The sequence below is a fragment of the Stegostoma tigrinum genome, chromosome 1 (assembly GCF_030684315.1).
Source record: "Stegostoma tigrinum isolate sSteTig4 chromosome 1, sSteTig4.hap1, whole genome shotgun sequence".
NCBI classification, from domain to species: domain Eukaryota; kingdom Metazoa; phylum Chordata; class Chondrichthyes; order Orectolobiformes; family Stegostomatidae; genus Stegostoma; species Stegostoma tigrinum.
The window spans coordinates 190478522-190502075 of NC_081354.1; the positions used below are offsets into that span (position 1 = coordinate 190478522).

The following is a 23554-nucleotide window of genomic DNA, read 5'->3' on the forward strand; positions in this document are numbered from 1 at the left end:
AATATCATCATAAAAGACAGCATGTGACGAGAATGAGATATAATGCAGCTGCAAGATCGAGGGTCTGTGTTCACTGAACTCTCCAAGGTCAATATAACCCTAAAACTTTATATTTGAACAAAAATTATAAATCTTATAGCAATTAGTAGAAATTAACATTTTTTTATATCTCCTGTGATTAGGCCAGTGGGAAATATGAAATGAAAAACAGAAGGGCAGCAATGAATATAATGAACAACAGAATTCGGGCAGCCCTTAGAGACAAATAATGTCTGAGAAAGAGTATAACCGTTAACTTTGGAATGTGAATTAATGGAATACCTGGTAAGATCCCAAGGCCTGATGATAAACATGTCTGGTAAACATCCTGATATCGGGAACCAAGGGATGTCTGTAAGGGCGTCCTTCATTGATTGTGTGTTTATAGGAATGGCTGTCTAGATAGGGGGGAGATCTACCATGTAATTATTCTAACATGAAATGTATAAAAGCGCTATATCCCATGAGATAAATCAAAGTGTCATTATCCTCTCTTCAGATTTGAGCTGCATTTAAGAGGCTGCTGTGCCCCATGTGAAAGTCAGATTTGGAGCAGCCTCTGGTCTGCCCTGCATGTGTGGTAAAGAGTTTAAATAAAGATCAAAGGTAATGCTGAACACAGAATCTGGGACTGCTCTTTGACATCCTTCACCAGCGCTGACCTGGTCTGGCCTACATGTGACTCCAAACCCACAGAAATATGATTGACTTTGAGCTGACTTCTGAAATCGTCTAGCAAGTCATTCTGCATATCAAACAGCTATGAAATATAAGAACAGGAATCAAACTGGATGGACCACCCAACGTCAATCTAGACATTGGAAGTTACAATGACAAACTCAACTTTGTTGACTCTCTAAACATTGGGGGCTTGTGCTAAAATATGAAGAGATGACTCACAGATGAGTGAAACAACAGCCTGACAGTTATCCTTACTGGCTCGTAATACATTCACTATCCCTGGGTATGCCCCTTCCAAAGGAAGGACAAACCCATCAGAGGTGGCAACACACTGGCATACAGTCAGGAGGCAAATGCCTTATTAGCCCTCAACATTAGAACATGGAAAATTGATTGTAGATCTCATGGCAGCAAGTGAAATATCAACCTCTTGCTGATTATGACGTAGCTTCCTCCATTGGCTGATGAATCAATAATTGTCCATTTTGAACAACACATGGAGGAACCACACACAGTCCTCATGGAGATAGAATCTTGTCTTCCCATTGAAGATACCTTCCATTGTGTTGTGTGGCACTATCACTGTCAAAACAGGGATAGACTTCAAACAGATGGAGTCACTTGAAACTGAGCATTCTTGAGATGCTATGGGCCGTAAGCAGCAGCAGCAGGCTTCAGCCATATCTGATTCCTCATGGCTTGGCACATCCCCGACTCAACCCTGTCTCTGTGAGCTTTCAGGACGGAATGCCAGGAGCAGCCCTGGGCATACCAAAAATGAGGTGTCAACCTGGTGAAGCGAGGAAACCGCATTACTCGTGTACTGTTAGAATTCCAACTTACTGATCCATCTCAGCCTCTTCCAGAAATCCCCAGCATCAGCAATGACAGCTTTCAGCCAACTAAGACAAAGCTGGGATCCCCTGTGGCCATTCCCCTCAATAACAAGTATACCGTTTTGGATACTGTTGGGGGGATGACTTAGCAGGGGTAAGCTATGGGGTACAGGTCTCTAGCACTGAGTCTGTCCCTGTTGTTCAGAAGGGAAGCGGGGAGGGGAGAGGAGCATTAGTCACTAGGGACTCCACAGTTAGGGGGACAGATAGGAGATTCTGTGGGACTAAGAGAGACTCACGGTTGGCATGTTGCCTCTCAGGTGCCAGGGTCCGTGATGTTTTGGATTGTTTTTTCGGGATCCCAAAGGAGGAGTGGGTGCAGCCCGAAGTTTGTCATTTTTATAAATGACCTGGATGAGGGCGTAGAAGGATGGGTTAGTAAATTTGCGGATGACACTAAAGTCGGCGAAGTTGTGGATAGTGCGGAAGGATGTTGCATGCTACAGAGGGACATAGATAATCTGCAGAGATGGACTGAGAGATGGCAAATGGAGTTTAATGCGGAAAAGTGTGAAGTGATTCACTTTGGAGGGAGTAACAAAAATACAGAGTGCTGGGTCAATGGTAAGATTCTTGGTAGTGTGGATGAGCAGAGAGATCTCGGTGTCCATGTGCATAGATCCCTGAAAGTTGCCACCCAGGTTGATAGGGTTGTTAAGAAGACGTACGCTAATTTTAGGTTTAATTGGTAGAGGGATTAAGTTTTGGAGCCATGAGGTCATGTTGCAGCTGTACAAAATGCTGGTGCGGCCGCACTTGGAGTATTGCGCACAGTTCTGGTCGCTGCATTATAGGAAGGATGTGGAAGCATTGGAAAGGGTGCAGAGGAGATTTACCAGGATATTGCCTGGTATGGAGGGAAGGTCTTATGAGGAAAGACTGAGGGACATGAGGCTGTTTTTGTTTGAGAGAAGAAGGTTAAGAGGTGATTTAATGGAGGTTGGTGGGGTGGTGTGTGAGAACGAGGGGGATCCTCTTTGGGCGGTTGTGGCGGGGGTGGGATGTGAGGGATGTGTTGCGGGAAATGCGGGAGACGCGGTCAAGGGCATTATCGACCACTGTGGGGGGACAGTTGCGGTCCTTGAAGAATTTGGACATCTGGGATGTGCAGGAGTGGAATGCCTCATCGTGGGAGCAGATGCGGCGGAGGCGGAGGAATTGGGAATAGGAGATGGAATTTTTGCAGGAGGGTGGGTGGGAGGAGGTGTATTCTAGGTAGCTGTGGGAGTCGGTGGGCTTGAAATGGACATCAGTTACAAGCTGGTTGCCTGAGATGGAGATTGAGAGGTCCAGGAAGGTGAGGGATGTGCTGGAGATGGCCCAGGTGAACTTGAGGTTGGGGTGGAAGGTATTGGTGAAGTGGATGAACTGTTCGAGGTCTTCTGGGGAGCAAGAGACGGCGCCGCTACAGTCATCAATGTAACGGAGGAAGAGGTGGGGTTTGGGGCCTATGTAGGTGCGGAAGAGGGACTGTTCCACGTAACCTACAAAGAGGCAGGCATAGCTGGGGCCCATGCGGGTGTCCATGGCCACCCCCTTTGTCTGTAGGAAGTGGGAGGAATCGAAAGAGAAGTTGTTGAGGGTGAGCACGAGTTCGGCTAGGCGAATGAGGGTGTCGGTGGAGGGGGACTGGTTGGGCCTGCGGGACAGGAAGAAGTGGAGGGCCTTGAGGCCATCTGCATGCGGAATACAGGTGTATAGGGACTGGACGTCCATGGTGAAAATGAGGTGTTGGAGGCCAGGGAAATGGAAGTTCTGGAGGAGGTGGAGGGCGTGGGTGGTGTCACGGACGTAGGTAGGGAGTTCCTGGACCAAAGGGGAGAAAATGGAGTCCAGATAGGTGGAGGTGAGTTCGGTGGGGCAGGAACAGGCTGAGACAATGGGTCGACCGGGGCAGGCAGGTTTGTGGATTTTGGGAAGGAGATAGAAACGGGCCGTGCGGGGTTGGGGAACAATGAGGTTGGAGGCTGTGGGTGGGAGGTCACCTGAGGTGATGAGGTCATGAATGGTGTTGGAGATGATGGTTTGGTGCTCGGGGGTGGGGTCATGATCGAGGGGGCGGTAGGAGGTGGTGTCAGAGAGTTGGCGTCTGGCCTCGGCGATGTAGAGGTCAGTGCGCCATACTACCACTGCACCACCCTTGTCTGCGGGTTTGATGGTGAGCTTGGGGTTGGAGCGGAGGGAGGGGAGGGCTGCCCGTTCTGCAGGGGAGAGGTTGGAGTGGGTGAGAGGGGTGGAGAGGTTGAGGCGGTTAATGTCTCGACGGCAGTTGGATGAAGAGGTCGAGGGAGGGTAGGAGGCCTGGGGGTGGTGTCCAGGAGGAGGACTTGTGTTGGAAGCGGGTGAAGGGGTCAGTGGAGGGAGGGGTAGGTTCCCGGTTGAAGAAGTCGGCATGGAGGCGAAGGCGGCGGAAAAGCTGCTCAATGTCCAAATGTGACTGGTATTCGTTGATGTGTGGTTGTAGGGGGACAAAGGTGAGCCCCTTGCTCAGGACTGACCGTTCGTCCTCAGTCAGTGGGAGGTCTGGGGGGATGGTGAAGATGCGGCAGGGCTCAGTGTGGCTGTCTTTTCTGGGGTTGCTGGCTGTGGAGGTAGTGGGCGGAGCGATGATGTCGTCGGCCGTGGGCGGGGTTCCGTCGGCCGTGGGCGGGGTTCCGTCGGCGTCAGCCGTGGGCGGGGTTCCGTCAGCCATGGGCGGGGTTTTGTTGGCGTCGGCCGTGGGCGGGGTTCCGTCGGCGTCGGCTGTGGGTGGGGTTGCGTCGGCGTCGGCTGTGGGTGGGGTTGCGTCGGCGTCAGCCATGGGTGGGGTTCCGTCGGCGGTGGGCAGAGCGGGGTGGGCGGCAGCAGCTGCGGGGAGGGTGGTGTGTGAGGTGTTGTAACTGGAAGTGGAGGCAGTGACTGCAGCAGCGGTCCCAGAAGTGGTGTGCCCGGTGGTGGCGGATGTGACGTCATCGGTGGGTCTCCGGCTGTGTCCTCATGGTCAATAGCGGTGGGTGCGTGATGAGGGAGGGGCAGGGACAGGCTGGGGTTTGGGGAGGTGCAGGAATCCTCTGGTGGGTGGCAGGGGCCAGTGAGTTGGTTGTACTTACGATTTTTGGTGTCCAGTAAAGCTGAGTAGAACTGGGCGTTCAGGTTGTGAATCCTGCGGAGGATAAAAAACAGGAGAGGTCCTTTGCAGGTCTGGGAGAGGGAGGCTCTGAGCTGAGGCAGGCTGGATTGCAGTGCCTGGAGATGCCAGCGCATGGCGGCGAGTGTCTGTTTCAGGACTCGCAGGGAGAAACATTTCTGAAGGGTCTCAATGTTCTGGATGTAGAGGTGGTCACGGTTGGAGCCAAATTGGGAAGGCTTGAATGTAGACTGTAGTCCATTGGGGATGATCTGGTTCTGTAGGCAGGTGCTGAGGAATGTGATGTGGCTGTGGTACCTGGTTTGCTTCACGACATGGTCGAGCAGTTTCAAGGCTGAAGAGATTACAAGAGAGTTGAAGTGGGAGAGAGATTCCCTGAGGTTGGTCCGGAGGGAGGAGGGTAACTTCTTCAGGTTAGGCATCCCTGAAAGAGGCTTCGCAATGAGGTTAAAACTGTATCAGAGATAATGGGAACTGCAGATGCTGGAGAATCCGAGATAATAAAGTGTGAAGTAGTACAGTAGTAGACTCGCCAACTTTAGGTATATTTAAGTCGTCATTGGACAAGCATATGGACGTACATGGAATAGTGTAGCTTAAATGGGCTTGAGATCGGTATGACAGGTCGGCACAACATCAAGGGCTGAAGGGCCTGTACTGCGCAGTAATGTTCTATGTTCTATGTTCTAAAAAATCAAGAAGAATAAAAGAAAAGTGCAGCACAGGAACAAGCCTTTTGGCCCTCCAAGCTTGTGCCAATCATCATGCCCTAACTAAACTAAAAAACAAATCTTCCGCCCTTATTCAGTCCATATCAGTCTATGACCTCCCATTTCATGTAACCATCCAGATGCCTCTTAAATGTTGCCAATGAGCCTGCTTCCATCACCTCCTCTGGCTGTGTGTTCCAGACTCTGATCACGATCTGCATGAAAAATGTCCCTTGCACATCTCCCTTAAACTTTTGCCCTCTCACCTTGAGCCTGTGCCACCTTGTAATTGAAACTTCAACCCTGGGAAAAAGCCTCTGACTATCCTTTCTATTTATACCCAGCATAATTTTGCAGACCTCTCTAAAGTTTCCTCTCAGCTGCCAACTTTCCTGTGAAAACAATCCTCGCCTTTTCACCCTTTCCTCATATCCAATGCCCTTGAAACCCAGTAACATCCTGGTGAACCTTCTCTGCACTCTCTCCAAAGCTTCCACATCCTTCTGTGGCGACCAAAACTGCACACAATAGTCCACATGCAGCCTGACAAGGGTTTTATTATAGCTGCAACATGGTTTGTCAACTCTTGTACTCCATGCCCTGGCCAATGAAGGCAAGCATGTCATATACCTTCTCAATCACTTTGGCCACCTGTGTTGCCACTTTTAAGGGAACTGTGCACCTGCACACCCAGATCTGTCTGTATTTTAATGTTCCTCAGACTTCTGCCATTTCCAGTGTAATTCACACCAACGTTTGATCCTTCAAAATGCATCAACTCATGTTTGTCGGAATTCAACTCCATCTACCATTTCTGTGCCCAGTCACCAATTTATCCATGTCCTGTTGTATCCTTTCACAATCAGTGGCACTATCAGCAACTCCACCAATCTTCATGTCATCTGCAAACTTACTAATCAGATCATCCACATTTTCCTCCAGATCATTTATACATACCACAAACAAGAAGACCCAAGACTGATCCCTATGGAACACCATGAGTTACCAGTCTCCATTCTGAAAAGCACCCTTTCTACCCTCCATCAGGGTCCAGCCAGTTTTGTATCCATTTACTCAACAGACCTGAAATCCCATGTGATTTCAGTTTTAGTCTAGTGTCAATCTGCCATGCACGGCCGTATCACTGTCTACTGGAGTAGTACCAGAAGATTGGAGGGTGGCAAATGTCATTCCCTTGTTCAAGAAAGGGGACAGGGATAATCCTGGAAATTACAGACAGGACAGTCTTACTTCTGTGGTGGGCATATTATTGGAGAAGATTCTGAGGGACAGTGTTTATGATAATTTGGAAAAGTGCAGTTTGATTAGAAATAGTCAGTATAGCTTTGTCAGGGGCAGGTCATACCTCACAAGCCTCTGAATTCTTTAAGGATGTGACAAAACAAATTGATGAAGGTAGAGCAGTAGATGTGGTGTTTGATAGGCATTTGATAAGGTCCCACAAGGTAGTCTCATTCAGAAAGTAAGGAGGCATGGGATTCACGGGAAATTTGGCTGCCTGGATACAAAACTGGCTGCCCAATAGAAGACAGAGGGTGGTAGTAGATGGAAAGTATTTGGCCTGGAGCTCAGTGACCTGTGGTATTCCGCAGGGATCTGTTCTGGAACCTTTGTGATCTTTATAAATGACTTGGATGAGGAAGTGGAAGGGTTGGTTAGTAAGTTTGCCGAAGACATGCAGGTTGGTGGAATTGTGGCCAGTGTGGAGCGCTGCCATAGGTTGCAATGGGATATTATAGGAAGGATGCGGAAGGTTTAGAGAAGGTGCAGACGAGTTTTACCAGGACTGGACTGGAGGGCAGGTCTTATGAGGAAAGGTTGAGGGAGCTTGGGCTTTTATCATTGGACCGAAGAAGGATGAACGGTGGCTTGATAGAGGTGTACAAGATGGTGACAGTCATAGATAGAGTAGATAGTCAGAGGCTTTTTCCCAGGGCAGAAATGACTATTAAGAGGGGGCATAATTTTAAGGCAATTGGAGGAAGGTATAGGGGAGATGTCAGAGGTAGGTTCTTCACACAGAGAGTGGTGGGCATGTGGAATGCGCTGCCGGCAGTTGTAGTGGAGCCAGATACTTTAGAGACTTTTAAACAACTCTTGGATAGGCACATGGAGGATAATAAAATGTAGGGTATGCAGGGTAGTTTGCTCTTAGCAGTAAGATAATAAGTCGGTGCAACACTTTGGGCCAAAGGGCCTGTACTGTGCTGTACTCATCATGTTAATTCTTGGTGTAAAGTGTTGCACAGTAATAAGACCCTCTCTTATGAGTCACATGGTTAAAAACTGTCGCTCACCCAAGTGATTCATCCATGATGCAGCCACCCATGATCTTGCCTTGACAGGTACATTTCCGTTCTGGAGTGTCATGTGTCATTCCCAGATTGTGTCCCATCTCATGTGCAAGAGTAGAAGAAACAGGCAAATGGCTGGGTCGGTTGTCCTGAAAGAGAACAGGAAAAATATACAGTGAAAACAGTATTTAAGTAAAGAAATAGGCCTGTAAACTTTTCCAAGATGCTAAGTCTAATTGGGAAGTATTTAGAACCCTGCAAATGAAGGCCAAGAGAAAAGAGACAATTCCCTGCCCTTAGCGGTTGTTGCTGTTGACTAATTCTGGAGCCTGGGATCCTACTCTGAGTCAGTCTATTGTCTGAATCCTTTTGACCAATAACCAATGGACAGCTGCTCATGATACTGGCTAACCATTGTCCTCTTGTCTGCATTTGAAAATTAGCTTTAATTCCCTTTAAGAATAAAACCTTATTTTCCAAAAGACTGCATTCAGAACAGGATAGTGTGTGTAGAATAAATATTAAGTTGACCATTGTAGAAAGCTAGTTATGACTGTAATATAGTCAAATAAACCGATTTGGCCTTCCCTTGTGACTGCCTTATGAGAATAGGGCGGCACGGTGGCTCAGTGGTTAGCAGTCCAGCCTCACAGTGCCAGGGATCCAGGTTTAATTCCAGGCTCAGGCGACTGTCTGTGTGGAGTTTGCACATTCTCCCCGTGTATGTGTGGGTTTCCTCCAGGTGCTCCGGTTTCCTCCCACAGTCCAAAGATGTGCAGGCTAGGTGGATTGTCCATGCTAAATTGCCCATAGTGTTCACGGGCGTGTGGATTATAGGGGGGATGGGTCTGGGTGGGATGCTTCAAGGGGCAGTGTGGACTTGTTGGGCTGAAGGGCCTGTTTCCACACTGTAGGGAACCTAATCTAATAGGTTGCCTAGATTGAGCACGTACTATTTGCAATATAGAAGGATGCAATCAACCTTATTAAAAGAAACAAGATTTTTAAAAGACTTGACAGCGTCAGAGAACCGTAGAATCATAAAATATTACTGTACAGAAGGAGGCCATTTGATCCATCACATCTGTACTGGCTCTCAAAAGAGATTCCCAGCTGGAGCCCTCTCCAGCCCTGTCTCCATAATTTTTGAACTTATCACTCTCGAATATATATCCAGCTCTCTTTTTAAACTTGCTATGAAATCCACCTCCACCACTCTCCCAGGCAGTGCATTTCAAAACCTAACAACTCTCTGAGTTAAGAAGTTTCTTCTCATCTCACTCTTCGCTCTCTTGCTGGCAATATTGAAATTGTGATGCTTAATTCCTGACATACCAACCATTGGAAACAGAATTTCCTTCCTCAAAGTGTCAAAATTGCTCCTCATTTTGAGCACTGCAGTAAGGTCATCTCCTAATCTTCTCTGCTCCAACCTCTCTAATCTTTCCTTGTATCCTTACCTCGAAGCCAGCGGTCCTTTTTGCAGCGGAGAGCGGCGCGAGCCGGGTGGATGTGAGGTCAGAGCAGAGAGGCAGTCGGGAAGGTAAGTGAGTCCTATTGAAGTGGGTGTGTTCTCGGCCCCCGGTCCTACACGGTAGGGACTCCCTCCCACCCTCCTCCTCTAACCTAATTAAGAGTCCACAGACTCACAGCAAAAAACAAGGGTTGAGGGAAGTGCCTGGTGAGTAAAGTGCGAGTCTTTGGCTCAGGAGTTTTCGGCGAAGAGGCTCAGTGGGGAGATTACGCCACTGTTGAAGAGGGTGAAGACATGACTGCCAAGCGGATTCAGTGTGCTGCGTGCATGATGTGGGAGGTCAGGGAAACTGATGATGTTTCTGGCTCCGATAGCTGTGGAAAGTGTGTACACATTCAGCTTCTGAAGGAGGTTGTTGCAGCACTGAAGAAAGAACTAGATGACCTCAGGCTCATCTGAGAGAACGAAAATTTTCTGGATAGGACCTTCAGCGAGGTTATTACACCGAGGATACCTGAAGAGAGAAGGGGAATGTCGATGAGGAAGGAAGACACAAATGAAATACTAGAGACCCCAGGGGAAGCACCGATTGTAAACAGGTTGACTCTCTTGGAAACTTTCGAGGCAGACAACACTGCCAGTCCGAGAGGCAGACAGTTCTGCGAGTCAGAAATTGGTGTAGAGGCAGAGCCGAGGAGTCAGACATCACGGAGAGCTGTGGTAATAGGGGACTCCATAGTGAGAGGGACTGACAGGGGTTTCTGCGGCAACAGGCGAGATTTGAGGATGGTGTGTTGCCTTCCTGGTGCCAGGATCCAGGAAGTCACTGACAGAGTACAGGGAATACTCAAGGACGAAGATGAAGAGCCAGAGGTGGTGGTGTATGTCGGCACTAATGAAGTCGGGAAGAAAAGGAGGGGCATTCTACAGCGGGACTTCAGAGAACTTGGAAGACGGCTGAAAAGCACAACTTCCACGGTGGTTATCTCTAGCTTGCTTCCAGTTCCTCAGGCTGGAGAGGGCAGGAACAGGGAGATAATGGACTTGAAGGTGTGGCTGAGAGACTGGTGCCAGAAGCAAGGATTTAAATTCTTGGATCACTGGGGTATGTTTTGGGGTAAGAATAAATTGTACCAGAGGGACGGTTTGCATCTTAATAGATGGGGGACCAGTATTCTGGCAGGCAGGTTTGCCACTGCAACACAGGTGTGTTTAAACTCAGTGATGGGGGGAGGGGCCAAACTGGAAATTTAAGAATCAAGTTAAAGGGAAAGTGAGAATAAGAGAAGTTAAGAAAGACAACAGAATCAACAGAAGCAGAAAACTCAAAAAGGGATCGTACAGTATGGCCAAGTGAAATAGGGATTGATAGGAAGGGTGAGGGGAGAAACAAATTAAAAATATTATATATGACTGCACGAAGCATAAGAAATAAGGTGGATGAGCTTGAGGCTCAGTTGGAATTTGGCAAGTACGATGTTGTGGGGATAACTGAGACGTGGCTTCAAGTGGACAGGGGGCCTGGGAAATGAATATTCAAGGCTATACGTGCTATCGAAAGGACAGACTGGTGGGCAGAGGGGGTGGGGTGGCCCTGTTGATGAGGAAGGATATTCGGTCCCTTGCAAGGGGGGACATAGAATCAGGAGATGTAGAGTCAGTATGGATAGAGCTGAGGAATTCTAAGGGTAGAAAGACCCTAATGGGAATTATCTACAGGCCCCCAAACAGTAGTCAGGATGTAGGGTGCAAGTTGAATCAAGAGTTGAAATTGGCCTGTTGCAAAGGTATCGCTACAGTTGTAATGGGAGATTTCAACATGCGGGTAGGCTGGGAGAATCAGGATAGTACTGGACCCCAAGAAAGGGAGTTTGTGGAGTGCCTCCGAGATGGATTCTTAGAACAGCTTGTACTGGAGCCTAGCAGGGAGGACGCAATTCTGGATCTGGTGTTGTGCAATGAACCGGATTTGATCAGGGACCTCAAAGGAGCCATGAGGAGGTAGTGACCATAATATGATAAGTTTTAATCTGCACTTTGAGAGGGAGAAGGGACAATCGGAAGTGTGAGTGTTGCAGTTAAATAAAGGGAACTATGGAGCTTTGAGGGAAGAGCTGGCCAAAGTTCAATGGCACAATACCCTCACGGGGATGGCAGCGGAACAACAATGGCAGGTATTTCTGGATATAATGCAGAAGGTGCAGGATCAGTTCATTCCAAAGAGGAGGAAAGATCCTAAGGGGAGGCAGGGGCGGCCGTGGCTGACGAGGGAAGTTAAGGTATAAAGATAAAAAAGCAGAATAACAGAGCAAAGATGAGCAGGAAGCCGGAGGACTGGGAAGCTTTTAAAGAGCAGCAGCGGATAACTAAAAAGGCAATACACAGAGGAAAAATGAGGTATGAAGGAAAACTGACCAAAAATATAAAGGAGGATAGTAAAAGCTTTTTTAGGTGTGTGATAAGAAAAAAAGTGGTTAAGACAAAAATTGGGCCCTTGAAGACAGAAACAGGTGAATTTATTATGGGGAACAAGGAAATGGCAGAAGAGTTGAATAGGCACTTTGGATCTGTCTTCACTTGGGGAGACACAAGCAATCTCCCAGGTGCAATAGTGACTGAAGAACTGAGGGTAATGGACGCACTGAAGGGAATTTATATTAGGCAGGAAATGGTGTTGGATAGACTGTTAGGTCTGAAGGCCGATAAATCCCCGGGACCTGATGGTCTGCATCCTAGGGTACTTAGGGAGGTGGCTCTAGAAATCGTGGACGCATTGGTAATTATTTTCCAAGGTTCTATAGATTCAGGATCAGTTCCTGCGGATTGGAGGGTGGCTAATGTTGTCCTACTTTTCAAGAAAGGAGGGAGAGAGAAAACAGGGAATTATAGACCAGTTACCCTGACGTCAGTGATGGGAAAGATGCTGGAGTCAATTATAAAAGATGAAATTACGACTCATTTGGATGGCAGTAACAAGGCAGGTCAGAGTCAGCACGGATTTTCGAAGGGGAAGTCGTGCTTGATTAATCTTTTGGAATTTTTTGAGGATGTATCTATGAAGATGGACAAGGGAGAACCAGTGGATGTAGTGTACCTGGACTTTCAGAAAGCCTTTGATAAAGTTCCGCATAGGAGATTAGTGAGCAAAATTAGGGCAGATGGTATTGAGGGCAAAATACTGAGTTGGATTGAAAACTGGCCAGCTGACAGGAAGCAAAGTGTAGTGATAAACGGGTCCCATTTGGTATGGCAGGCAGTGACCTGTGGGGTACCACAAGGTTCGATGCTGGGACCGCAGCTGTTTACGATATATATTAATGATATAGACAAAGGCATTCAACATAACATTAGCAAATTTGCTGATGACACAAAGTTGGGTGGCAGTGTGAAACGTGAGGAGAGGATGTTATGAGAATACTGGGTGACTTGGACAGGCTAGGTGAGTGGACGGATGCATGGCAGATGCAGTTTAATGTGGATAAATGTGTGGTGATACACTTTGGCAAGAACAGGAAGGCAGATTACTATCTAAATGGAGTCAAGTTAGGTAAATGGGAAGTACAACGAGATCTAGGTAGATCTCTGGCAATGCATTCCATGCCCCTACCACTCTGTGAGACAAGAACCTACCTCTGAAGTCTTCCCTATATCTACCTCCGCTCACTTTAAAACTATGCCCCCTCGTAATAGCTACCGCCACCCTGGGAAAAAGACTCTGGCTGTCCACTCTATCTATATCTCTGATCATGTTGTATACGTCCATTAAATCATTTCTGATCCTTTGTCGTTCTCAAGAGAAAAGCCCTAACTCTCTCAACCTTCCCTCATTCGACCTTCCCTCCATTTCAGGCAACATTCTGGTGAATCTCCTCTGCACCTTTTCCAACGCCTCCTCATCTTCCCTGTAATGGGGTGACCAGAACTGGACACCATTCTCCACATGCAGCCGAACGAGGCTTTTGTACAGCTGGAGCGTAACTTCACAGCTCTTGAACTCAATCTGTCTATTAATGAAAGCTAACATACCATACGCTTTCTTAACAACTCTATCCACCTGGGTGGCAGCTTTCAGGGAACTGTGAACATAAACCCCAAGATCCCTCTGCTCCTCCACACTGCCAAGAATCTTTCCATTAACCCTGTATTCTGCTTTCAAGTTTGTCATTCCAAAATGAATTGCCTCACACTTTTCAGGGTTAAACTCCATCTGCTACTTCTCAGCCCATCTCTGTATCCTATCAATGTCCCGTTGTAACCTCAAATGGCCCTCCACGCTGTCTACAACGTGACCCACCTTCGTATCGTCCACGAACTTGCTAATCCACCCTTCCACTCCTTCATCCAAATCATTTACAAAAATCACAAATAGAAGCGGATCCAGAACACATCCTTGTGATACACCACTCGTAACTGAGCATCATGTTGAATATTTTCCGTCCACTACTGCCCTTTGTCTTCTAAGGGTCAGCCAATTCTGAATCCAATCTGCCACATTTCCCCCTATCCCATGCCTCCTCACCTTCTGCATGAGCCTACTGTGGGGAACCTTATCAAACACCTTACTTAAATCCATGTATACCACATCCACTGCACTATCTTCATCCACGTATTTGGTCTCCTCTTCAAAGAATTCAATAAGGTTTATGAGGCATGATCTAACCTTACAAATCCATGCTGACTATCACGAATCAAACTGTGCCTTTCCAAGTGATCATAAATCCTGTCTGTCAGTGCCTTTTCCAATAATTTGCCCACCACTGACATAAGACTAACTGGCCTGTAATTTCCAGGGTTATCCCTGTTCCCTTTTTTGTACAAGGGAATGATGTTTGCCTCTCTCCAAACTTCCAACACTGCACCCGTGGACAATGAGGACAAAAAAGTCATTGCCGAAAGCCCTGAGATCTCTTCCCTTGCTTCCCACAGAATCCATGGATAAATCCCATCAGGCCCAGGGCACTTCTTTATGTTCAATTTCCTCAAATTTTCTAGCACATTTTCGTTACTAACATCCATCTTTTCTAGCCTACTAGCCTGTTTCACACTGTCCTCCTCTACAACTAGGTCCCTCTCAGTTATGAATACCATAGAAATGCATTCATTAAGGACCTCTCCTACCTCTTTAGGCTCCGTGCATAAATTACCTTTACAATCCTTGATCTGCCCTACATTTTCTCTGGTCATTCTCTTATTTCTCATGTATGTATAAAAAGCCTTGGGGTTTTCCTTGATTCTATCTGCCAAGGTTTTCTCATGCCCCCTCATAGCTCTTCTAAGCTCTTGCTTCAGCTCCTTCCTGGATAACTTGTATCCCTCTTGGGCCTTTCCCGTTCCTTGTTTCCTAAACCTTACATAAGCATCAAAGCATCATCAAGCATTTCTCCAATCTCCATCCCAACTGTGTTTCCACCCTCAAAGACCATGTTATTTCCTCCCTCCATCGCCACCATTTGTCCACATACCATCACTACAATTTCTCCCCGCTCCATCACCACCATCTCTGCTCTCTTCATCACTGCCATCTCTCCACCCTCCAGCACCAGCATCTCTACATCTTCCTTCACCACGGTCTCACTTCCCTGTAGCGCCACCTCTCTCCTCCCTCCATAACTGTCGTCCCTCTCCACTTCATCAAGTCAGCCTCTCCACTCTCCATTACCACATTCTCTCCTCTATCTCTGACCATCATCTCCTCTCTGCATCACCACATATTTCCACCCTCTATTACTACTATCCTGTCACCCTCCATAACTACCATCCCTCTATCCTCATTAACCATCATCTCTCCATCTTCCATCACCACCATCTCACCACCATCTCTCCTCTCTCCATCGCCCACCATCATTATCTCTACTCTCTCGATCAGCAACATCTCAGAACTTTTCATCACCAGCCATTTCTCCAAACTCCAACACTGCCATCTCTCCTCTCTCCATCATCACTATCTCCCCTGTCTCCATTACTGCCATTTATCCACCATCTATCACCACTGTTTCTCCAGACTCCATCACTACCATTTCTCCATATTCCATCGCCACCCTCTCTCCTCTCACCATAACCGCCATCTGTCCACCCTCCATCACTGACATCTGTCAACTCTCCAATCCCACCATCTCTGGTCTTTCCATCACTGTTATTCTCCACCCTCCATCACCATGTTCTCTTCACCTTCCAGCACCACTATCTCTCCACCCTCCATCACGATATTCTCTATTCCCTGCATCACCGACATCTCTCCTCCCTCCATCACCGCCATCTCACCTCCCTTCATCAAATCTGCCTCTCCATCTTCCATTATCACAATGTCTCCTCCATCTAGGAACACCATCTCTCCTCCTTCCATCGCCACATTGTCTCTTTCCACAAGCACCAAAATCTCTTCATCATCCATAACCATCATTTCCCAAACATTTATCCCTACCATCTCTCCTCTCTCCATCACCACCATTTCTCCACCCTCATACACTAACACCTCTCTTCTCTCCCACACTATCATCTCCCCACTCTCCGTTAGCACTACGTCTACATTCTCCATCACTGCCCTCTCGCCACCCTCCATCCCTGCCATCTCTCCACCCTCTAACACTGCCATCTCTCCTGTCTCCATCACCACTACACAGCACCATCTTTCCAATCTCCATTGCAACCACATTCTTTGCTCCTTCTTTCATTATCATCTCTCCTCCCTTTATCATCACTCTCTCTTCTCTTCATCATCATCATCTCTCCACCCTCCATCAGCACCATTTGTCCACACACCGTCACTACAATTTCTCCACATTCCATCGCCACCATCTCTGCTCTCTCCATCACCATGTTCTGTGCAGCCTCCAGCATCACCATCTCTCCATCCTCTGTCACCATGTTCTCTATTCCATGCATGGCTGACATCTGTCCATCCTCTATCACTACATTCTATTCTTCCCTAGCTCTTCCCAGAAGCTCTTTAACCTCCATAAACACCATTTCTGTACCTTCCATCACTCCCATCTCTCCTCCCTCCATCACCACCAGTTCTCCACCCACTATCACTGCCATCTCTCCATCTTCTATCACCACATTCTCTCCTTCCCCCAGCACCAGAATCTCTTCATCCCCCATAGCCACGATTTTGCAACCCTCCATCCTTACCATCAAATCCTCCCTCCATCAACACTATTTCTCCACCCTTCACCGTCTCTCCACTCTCCAACCTCTATAACCAATATCTCTCCACACTCCATCACTATGTTCTCTCCTCCGTCCATCACTGCCATCTTACTTCTCTCCATCGCCACAATCTGTCAACACTCCATCATCACATTCTCTCCACCCTCCATTTCTCACCTCTCCATCACTATCATCTGTCCAATCTCCATCAGCACATTCTTTCTTCACTGCCTCAGCACATTTCTCCACTCTCCATGAACACCATACCTCAAATCTCCACACACCATTAGCATCATCTCTTCACACTCCATCACTGCCATCTCTCCACCCTCCAATACCACATTCTTTCCTCCCTCCATTATTGTTATCTCTGCTCTCTCCATCACAACTCTCTCTCCACCTTTCATCGCCACTCTGTCTCCTCTGCCATGACCATCATCTCTCCTTTGTCCATCATCATGATCTCTTTGCCCTCCATCACCACCATTTGTCCACACCCCATCACTACAAATTCTCCCCACTCCATCACCACTAAGTCTGCTCTCTCCATCACTGAAATCTCTCCCATTGCATCACCATGTTCTCCCCTTCCTCTGGCACCAGCATCTCTCAACTCCATCACCGCCTTTTCTTCTCCCTGCATCGTCGACATCTCTCCTCCCTCCTGGATAGGCACATGGAGGACAGTAAAATGTAATGTATGCAGGATAGTTTGATCTTAGAATAGTAAAATAGGTTGGCACAACATCATTGGTCAAAGGGCCTGTACTGTGCTGCACTGTTCTGTGTTCTATCACCACCATTTCTCCACCCTCCAACACTGCATTCATTTCTCTCTGCATCACTACTATCTCTTCTCTCTCCATCAGCGCCATCTCTCCAATCTCCATCACCATATTCTTACCTTCCAGCATCACTACCATCTCTTCTCTCCATCAGCGCCATCTCTCCAATCTCCATCACCATATTCTTACCTTCCAGCATCACTACTATCTCTTCTCTCTCCATCAGCGCCATCTCTCCACTTTTCATCACCGCCATGTCTCCACCCTCAATTGCCACATTTTTCCCTCCCTCCACCACTACTATGTATGTTGAGAATGAAGGTGGACATTTTGGAGGTCTTGTTGAAGTTGGCATCGTTAGAATAGATACCGTGGAGTTGGAAGCACTGGGAGACACGAGTCATTACACGAAGCAGGGTGCTTTGATGGATCGTCAAGTTAACTGTGGGTGTCAGTGTATTTGTTGTGGATATTGCTCACTTCCATCGCCTTTGCACAATCCACAAACAGGACTGCCCATGCACAAACATTGTGTCTGTTAACTCTTGCTCTGCAGAACTCATCTCTTCCTACCCCAATTTGATGTTTTCTTCCCTTGTCCAGTCCCTTCCCACTTACAGGCACCAGCTACCTCCTCTTTACCACTGACATGCAATCCCTTCACACATCTTGGGTTCTTTGTTTCTTCCTGGAAAAAATATCTGAACCACCGCTCTCCTCTGCCTTGCTGAGTCTGTCATCGCTCTGAACAATGTCTGCTTTAACTCCTCTCATTTTCTTCAGGTCCAAGTGGTTGCCATGTGTCCTCTGACCTTGTGGGGAACATTCCTTGTTCCAGGCCTATTCTGGCCCCCACCCACAACTCTTTCTGCGATATATCGATGATATCATTGGTGCTGCTCCACACTCTCATCCAGAATTAGAAAAGATTATTGATTTCGTTTCCAACCTATACCTCGCTCTCACCTTCACCTGGTCCACATCTAACTCCTCCCTTCCCTTCCTACACACTACTATTTCCATTGCTGGGTGTAGGCATACACCCAGCCAATATCCACTAGAAACCCACTGACTCCCACAGTTACCTTGACTATGCACCTTGCTCCGTGTAAAGAATCTATCCCATTCTGTGTTAAGGTTCTCTTACTGTCTGATGTATGCGATATGTTTTATAAGACTGTATGACATCATTATGAAGCCCTGGCCATATCGAATACCTGTTTAATGGTGCTTGCATTTTCCATATTCTGAATGCCTGCCATGGGAATCCTCATCTGCTACTTGTTACATCCCCTACTGATATCCGGGCGGTCTCTCTACTTGTTAAAGAACTGCCCATTCTTCTTCCACAGATAGGTCAGAATGTCTCCACTTTCTCATCAGAACTGTGTTTTTAATATAGTAACCCTCTGCAAGTCCTTCAACCTCAGCTTCAGTGCGAGCTGCCTGTGTTAACTTACTTCAGCCTGGATCAACTACCACAGCCTCAATTAACAAAGATAACAAGGTGTAGAGCTGGGCAAACACAGCAGGCCAAGCAGCGTCAGAGGAGCAGGGAAGCTGATGTTTCAAGTCAGGACCCCTTCTTCAGAAATTTTCTGAAGAAGGGTCTCAACCTGAAATGTCAGCTTTCCTGCTCCTCTGACGCTGCTTGGCCTGCTGTGTTCATCCTGTCTCACACCGTGTTATCGCAGATTCTCCAACATCAGCAGTTCCTACTATCTCTGTATCAATTAACAAAGACGCCCCGTTTCAATGATCTTTGTTTTAAAATTGAGCTTCAGTGACTCCAACATCTGCTGTGGCATTGCTGTGCTCTCGTGTTGGATTTTCTTTCGTCATTGCTGTGGTGACCACACTCAATGGAATAATACCTGGAACCTGGAACCTGTTCCTACAACTGCTCCATCTCTTTCGCCTCAACCAGACTTAACTATGTCAGAAATCAGATGGCACCATGTTATAGTCCAATAGGTTTATTTAAAATCTCAAACCTTCGGAGCATTGCTGCTTCATCAGGTGAAGATCTGAAAGCTTGTGATTTCAAACAATACAGTGTGAAGCTGGACGAACACAGCAGGTCAGGCAGCATCAGAGGAGCGGGGGGGGGGGGGGGGGGGGGGATCAACGTTTCAGCCCATACCCTTCATATCCAGTTCTTGCTTTCTCAGTGTGATTTCAAACAAATCTGTTGGAATACGATCCAGTGTCTTGTGACTTCTGACCTTGTCCAACCGAGTCCAACACTGGCAGCTCCACATCAAGACTTTCCGTGATTATTAATGAAGTATGACTTTCTCCAGCAAAATCATTCCCCACAAGCAAACCAATTCCATCCACAGGTAATTTCTGAACAACCTTGACTACCAGACGTTATCACACTCCAGAAGAAGCTTATAGGCGAGAATTGGGATATCCTCTCCACCAACACCTTTAACAACATTTTGGCTTTCACTGAACACCCAGGAGGGAACTAGATCCTTCTTCATCAGGACAGTTTGAACAGACCCTGTATGCCTTAGAACACTTATGGGCTTGAATTCTTAATTTGAAGAGACAGGGTTTTCTTCCCATCAGACAAAAAAAAAGTCATACTGCGCCAAGGTAGCATGTTGGAAATCAAACCCTGCTACTCCCAGAACATACAGTAATTGGTGAGGGAAGCAACAAGTGGGAAAAACTTATTTGACCTCATCCTTATAAATCTGCTAGATGCAGATTCACCTGTCCTTGACAGTTTCACCCAGTCCCAACACTCTCTCTCTCTGCCTGGACCCCTCCCTGGACCTTTTACCTGCACTCAATTGTTCATTAAGACTGGCAACATGACATTGGTCACCTCAATTTCTCTGCACCCCACCTTAACCTAATCCAACTTAGCTCTGTTTCAACTGACTGCACTCCGTGCTCTCAGACCCAACCCTGACTTTGTAATGAAGCCTGCCATAAAGGGTGGTGCTGTTGTAGTAGTCTGGCATACTGACCTCTAGTTGCAGAGGCTGAGCACGCTGTTTCAGATACCTCCTCCTATCCTCCCCTGGACCATGGCCACACTATGGCGCATCAGGACATTGTATCGACTATGGAAACTGACCTCATTTCATCTGGCGATCTCTCCCGACTGCCTGTAAGCTGAAAGACCCCCAGCCCTACACAGCTTGCTTCTATCTCCTTCCAAAGATCCACAAACAAAACTGCCTGGGCAGACTCATTGTTTCAGCCTGCTGCTGCCCCACGGAACTCAGCTCCTCCTACCTGGACTCAGTCTTTTCTCCTCAAGCCGAATCCCTACCCATGCACAACGGGAATACCTCTGACGCTCTGTGCCAGTTTCAGAATTTCCAGTTTGCAGGCTGCAGCTGCTTGCTCTTCACCATGGACATGCAATCCCTTTACATGTCCATCCTCCATGAGGATGGTCTCAGGGCTGTCTGCTTCTTCTTGTAGCAAAGACATGAACCCCCTTACCCACCATAACTCTCCTCCACTTCGCTGAGCTCGTCTTCACCTTCAACAACTTCTCTTTTAACTCATCATATTTTCTTCAGGTCAGAAGGGTGGCTGTGCGTACTGCATGGGCCCTAGTTATGCTTATCTCTTCATGGTGTACATGGAACATTTTGTGTTCCAGTCTTATTCCGGCTCCCACCCTCAGCTCTTTCTTTGATATATTGATGATCTCATTGTTGTTGCATCCCCACTTCATCTGGAATTGGAAAAATTCATCAATCTTGCTTCCAATTTCAACCCTGTCCTCATGTTCACTTGGTCTATCGCTGACTCCTCCCTTCCCTTCCTCAACATCTGCTTCCACTTCTGGGCATAGGCTGGCCACTAATACACACAATAAATGCATGGACTCCTACAGCTACTTGGACTATAAATCATTGCACCCTGCTTCCTCTGAAGATGCCATTCCATTCTCTCAATTTCTCCATCTCTATTGCAAGAGTTCTGATGAGGCCAATTTCGACAAGGCAGCCTCTGAAATGTCCACCTTCTTTCTCAACTGGGAATTCCCCAACACCATTGTCGACAGGGTCCTCAACCAGGTCCAATCCATCTCCTGTACCTTTGCCCTCAACCCCTCTCTTCATTCCCACAACAGTGATAGGATTCCCCTTCTCCTTATCTTTCATCCCACTAAGATCTATATCCTGAAGATCATCAGCCACCATTTCCATTACTTCCAGCAAGGTGCCACCACCAGACATGTACTTCCCTCCCGTCCCTTGTCCGCATTCCACAGGGACAGTTCCCTCTGGGACAACCTGGTCCACTCTTCCTTAACTCCCAACACTCCTCCACATATATACAGCATCTTCCACTGTATCAGAGATAATGGGAACTGCAGATGCTAGAAATTGAGATAACAAGGTGTAGAGCTGGATGAACACAGCAGGGCAAGCAGCATCTTAGGAGCAGGAAAGCTGATGCTTGGCCTGCTGTGTTCATCCAGCTCCACACTTTGTTACCACGCATCTCCCACTGTAACCAGCGAAGGTGTAACACCTGCTTATTTACCTCCTCCCTTCCCAGTATTCAACAGCGCAAACATACCTTCCAGGTGAAGCAAAACTTTACCTGTAGTCCACAGAATCTAGCCTACTGCATTCGCTGCTCACAATGTGGTCTCTTCTACATTGGGGAAACGAAGCGTAAACTGGATAACTGATTCGCAGGCCATCCATATTCTACTCGCAAAACAGACCCTGAGCTTCCAGTTGCCTGCTGCTTTAACACATCACCCTGTTCCCTGAACAACATCTCTGTCTCTGGCTTGCAACATTCCAGTGAAGCTCAGCTCAAGCTAAAAGAACCACACCACATTTTCCTCTTGAGGACCTTGCAGCCATCTGGACTCAATATCAAGTTCAATAATTTTAGGGCCTGAACTCTCCCATGTTTTGGACCGCATACATATTACCAGAGAGGAGGTGTTTGCAGCCTTAGAGCTCATTAAGGTGGATAAATCCCCTGGGCCTGATCAAGTCCATCCTCAGACATTGTGGGAGGCTCGGGAGGATATTACAGAGGCCTTTGCAGAGATTTTTGCTTCATCTTTCTTTACTGGTGAAGTTCTGGAAGACTGGACAGTGGCTAATATTGTTCTATTGTTTACCAAAGGCAGCAAAAGCAAATTATTGCAGAGGATTTTATATATATAAACTGAAATTTTCCCAGCTACCATCAATTAGATTAGATTAGATTAGATTAGATTCCCCACAGTGTGGAAACAGGCCCTTTGGCCCAAAAAGTCCACACCGCCCCTTGGAGCAACCCACCTAGATCCACTTGCCCCTGAACACTATGGGCAATTTAGCATGGCCAATCCACCTAGCTTGCACATCTTTGGACTGTGGGAGGAAACCGGAGAACCGGGAGGAAACCCACGCTGAGGAAGTTCTGTGCTCCAGCTGCACAGAAGCCTGGAGTGGCTACATCTGGAGTTTTGTGTCCAGTTCTGGTCGCCTGATTACAGGAAAGATGTGGAAGCTTTGGAAAAGGGGCAAAGGGGATTTACTAGGATGTTGCCAGGAATGAAGGGAAGGTCTGACGAGGAAAGGTTGAGAGCGCTAGGGCTTTTTTCTTTTGAATGACAAAGGGTGAGAGGTGACTTGATAGAGGTGTACAAAATGATCAGAGTTATAGGAAGAGTAAACAGCCAGAAACGTTTTCCTAGGGTAGAGGTAGTTTTTATAAGGGGACATAATTTTAGAGTGAAAGGAGGTAGTTATCGGGGGACACATCAGGGGTAGGTTCTTTACTCAGAGTGGTAGGGACGTGGAATGCATTGCCGGAGAGGATAGTGGAGTTGGCCTCATTAGGGGCATTTTAGCGGCTATTAGATAGGCATATGGATGACAGTATAAGGTAGGGGTAGAGGTTGGATAAGCATATGGATTTTGCCTGTTCTGCGCTGTATTGTTCTATGTTCTATGTTCTATGTTAGACAGATCTTAGATTTAGGATAAAAGTCTGTCACAACATCATGTACCGAAGGGCCTGTACTGTGCTGTAATGTTCTATGTTCAAATATCAAGCTGACTTATCAGTATAAACAGGAAAGTCATTGTGAGTTAGAGGTTCTGATCAATTTTAGACAGGGTAGTGTGTTACAGTCACAGCGAGTGGGTGAACAGAAGGGAGAATGTGTACTCACGACATTTACTCCTCCCGAATAACCTGATGAACACATCGTGCTTAACGGTGCCAAACCTGTGACACCATACTCAAAATAGCCACCTCTGTAAAAGAGAAATCACTATTAACAACATTCTAAAATTAAAAATGACCGACAGAGCTTCATCTTTCATAAAGGACACGGGCCTACTGCACTTTCTGTGTGTCAGTCATGAACTGTGCTCCAGAAGTTAT

General features: G+C 47.2%; 1 protein-coding gene across 1 annotated transcript in view; it reads right to left on the reverse strand.

Annotated features, from left to right (window-relative positions):
- LOC132209511 (disintegrin and metalloproteinase domain-containing protein 12-like) overlaps positions 1-23554 on the reverse strand; it is a 193002-nt gene that overhangs the window by 62000 nt on the left and 107448 nt on the right. The window contains exons 10-11 of the mRNA XM_059645051.1: positions 23340-23424; positions 7772-7917 (exon numbers count right to left, since the gene is read on the reverse strand). Of these exons, the coding sequence (XP_059501034.1) occupies positions 7772-7917; positions 23340-23424 (231 nt within the window). The remainder of the gene's footprint in view (positions 1-7771; positions 7918-23339; positions 23425-23554) is intronic.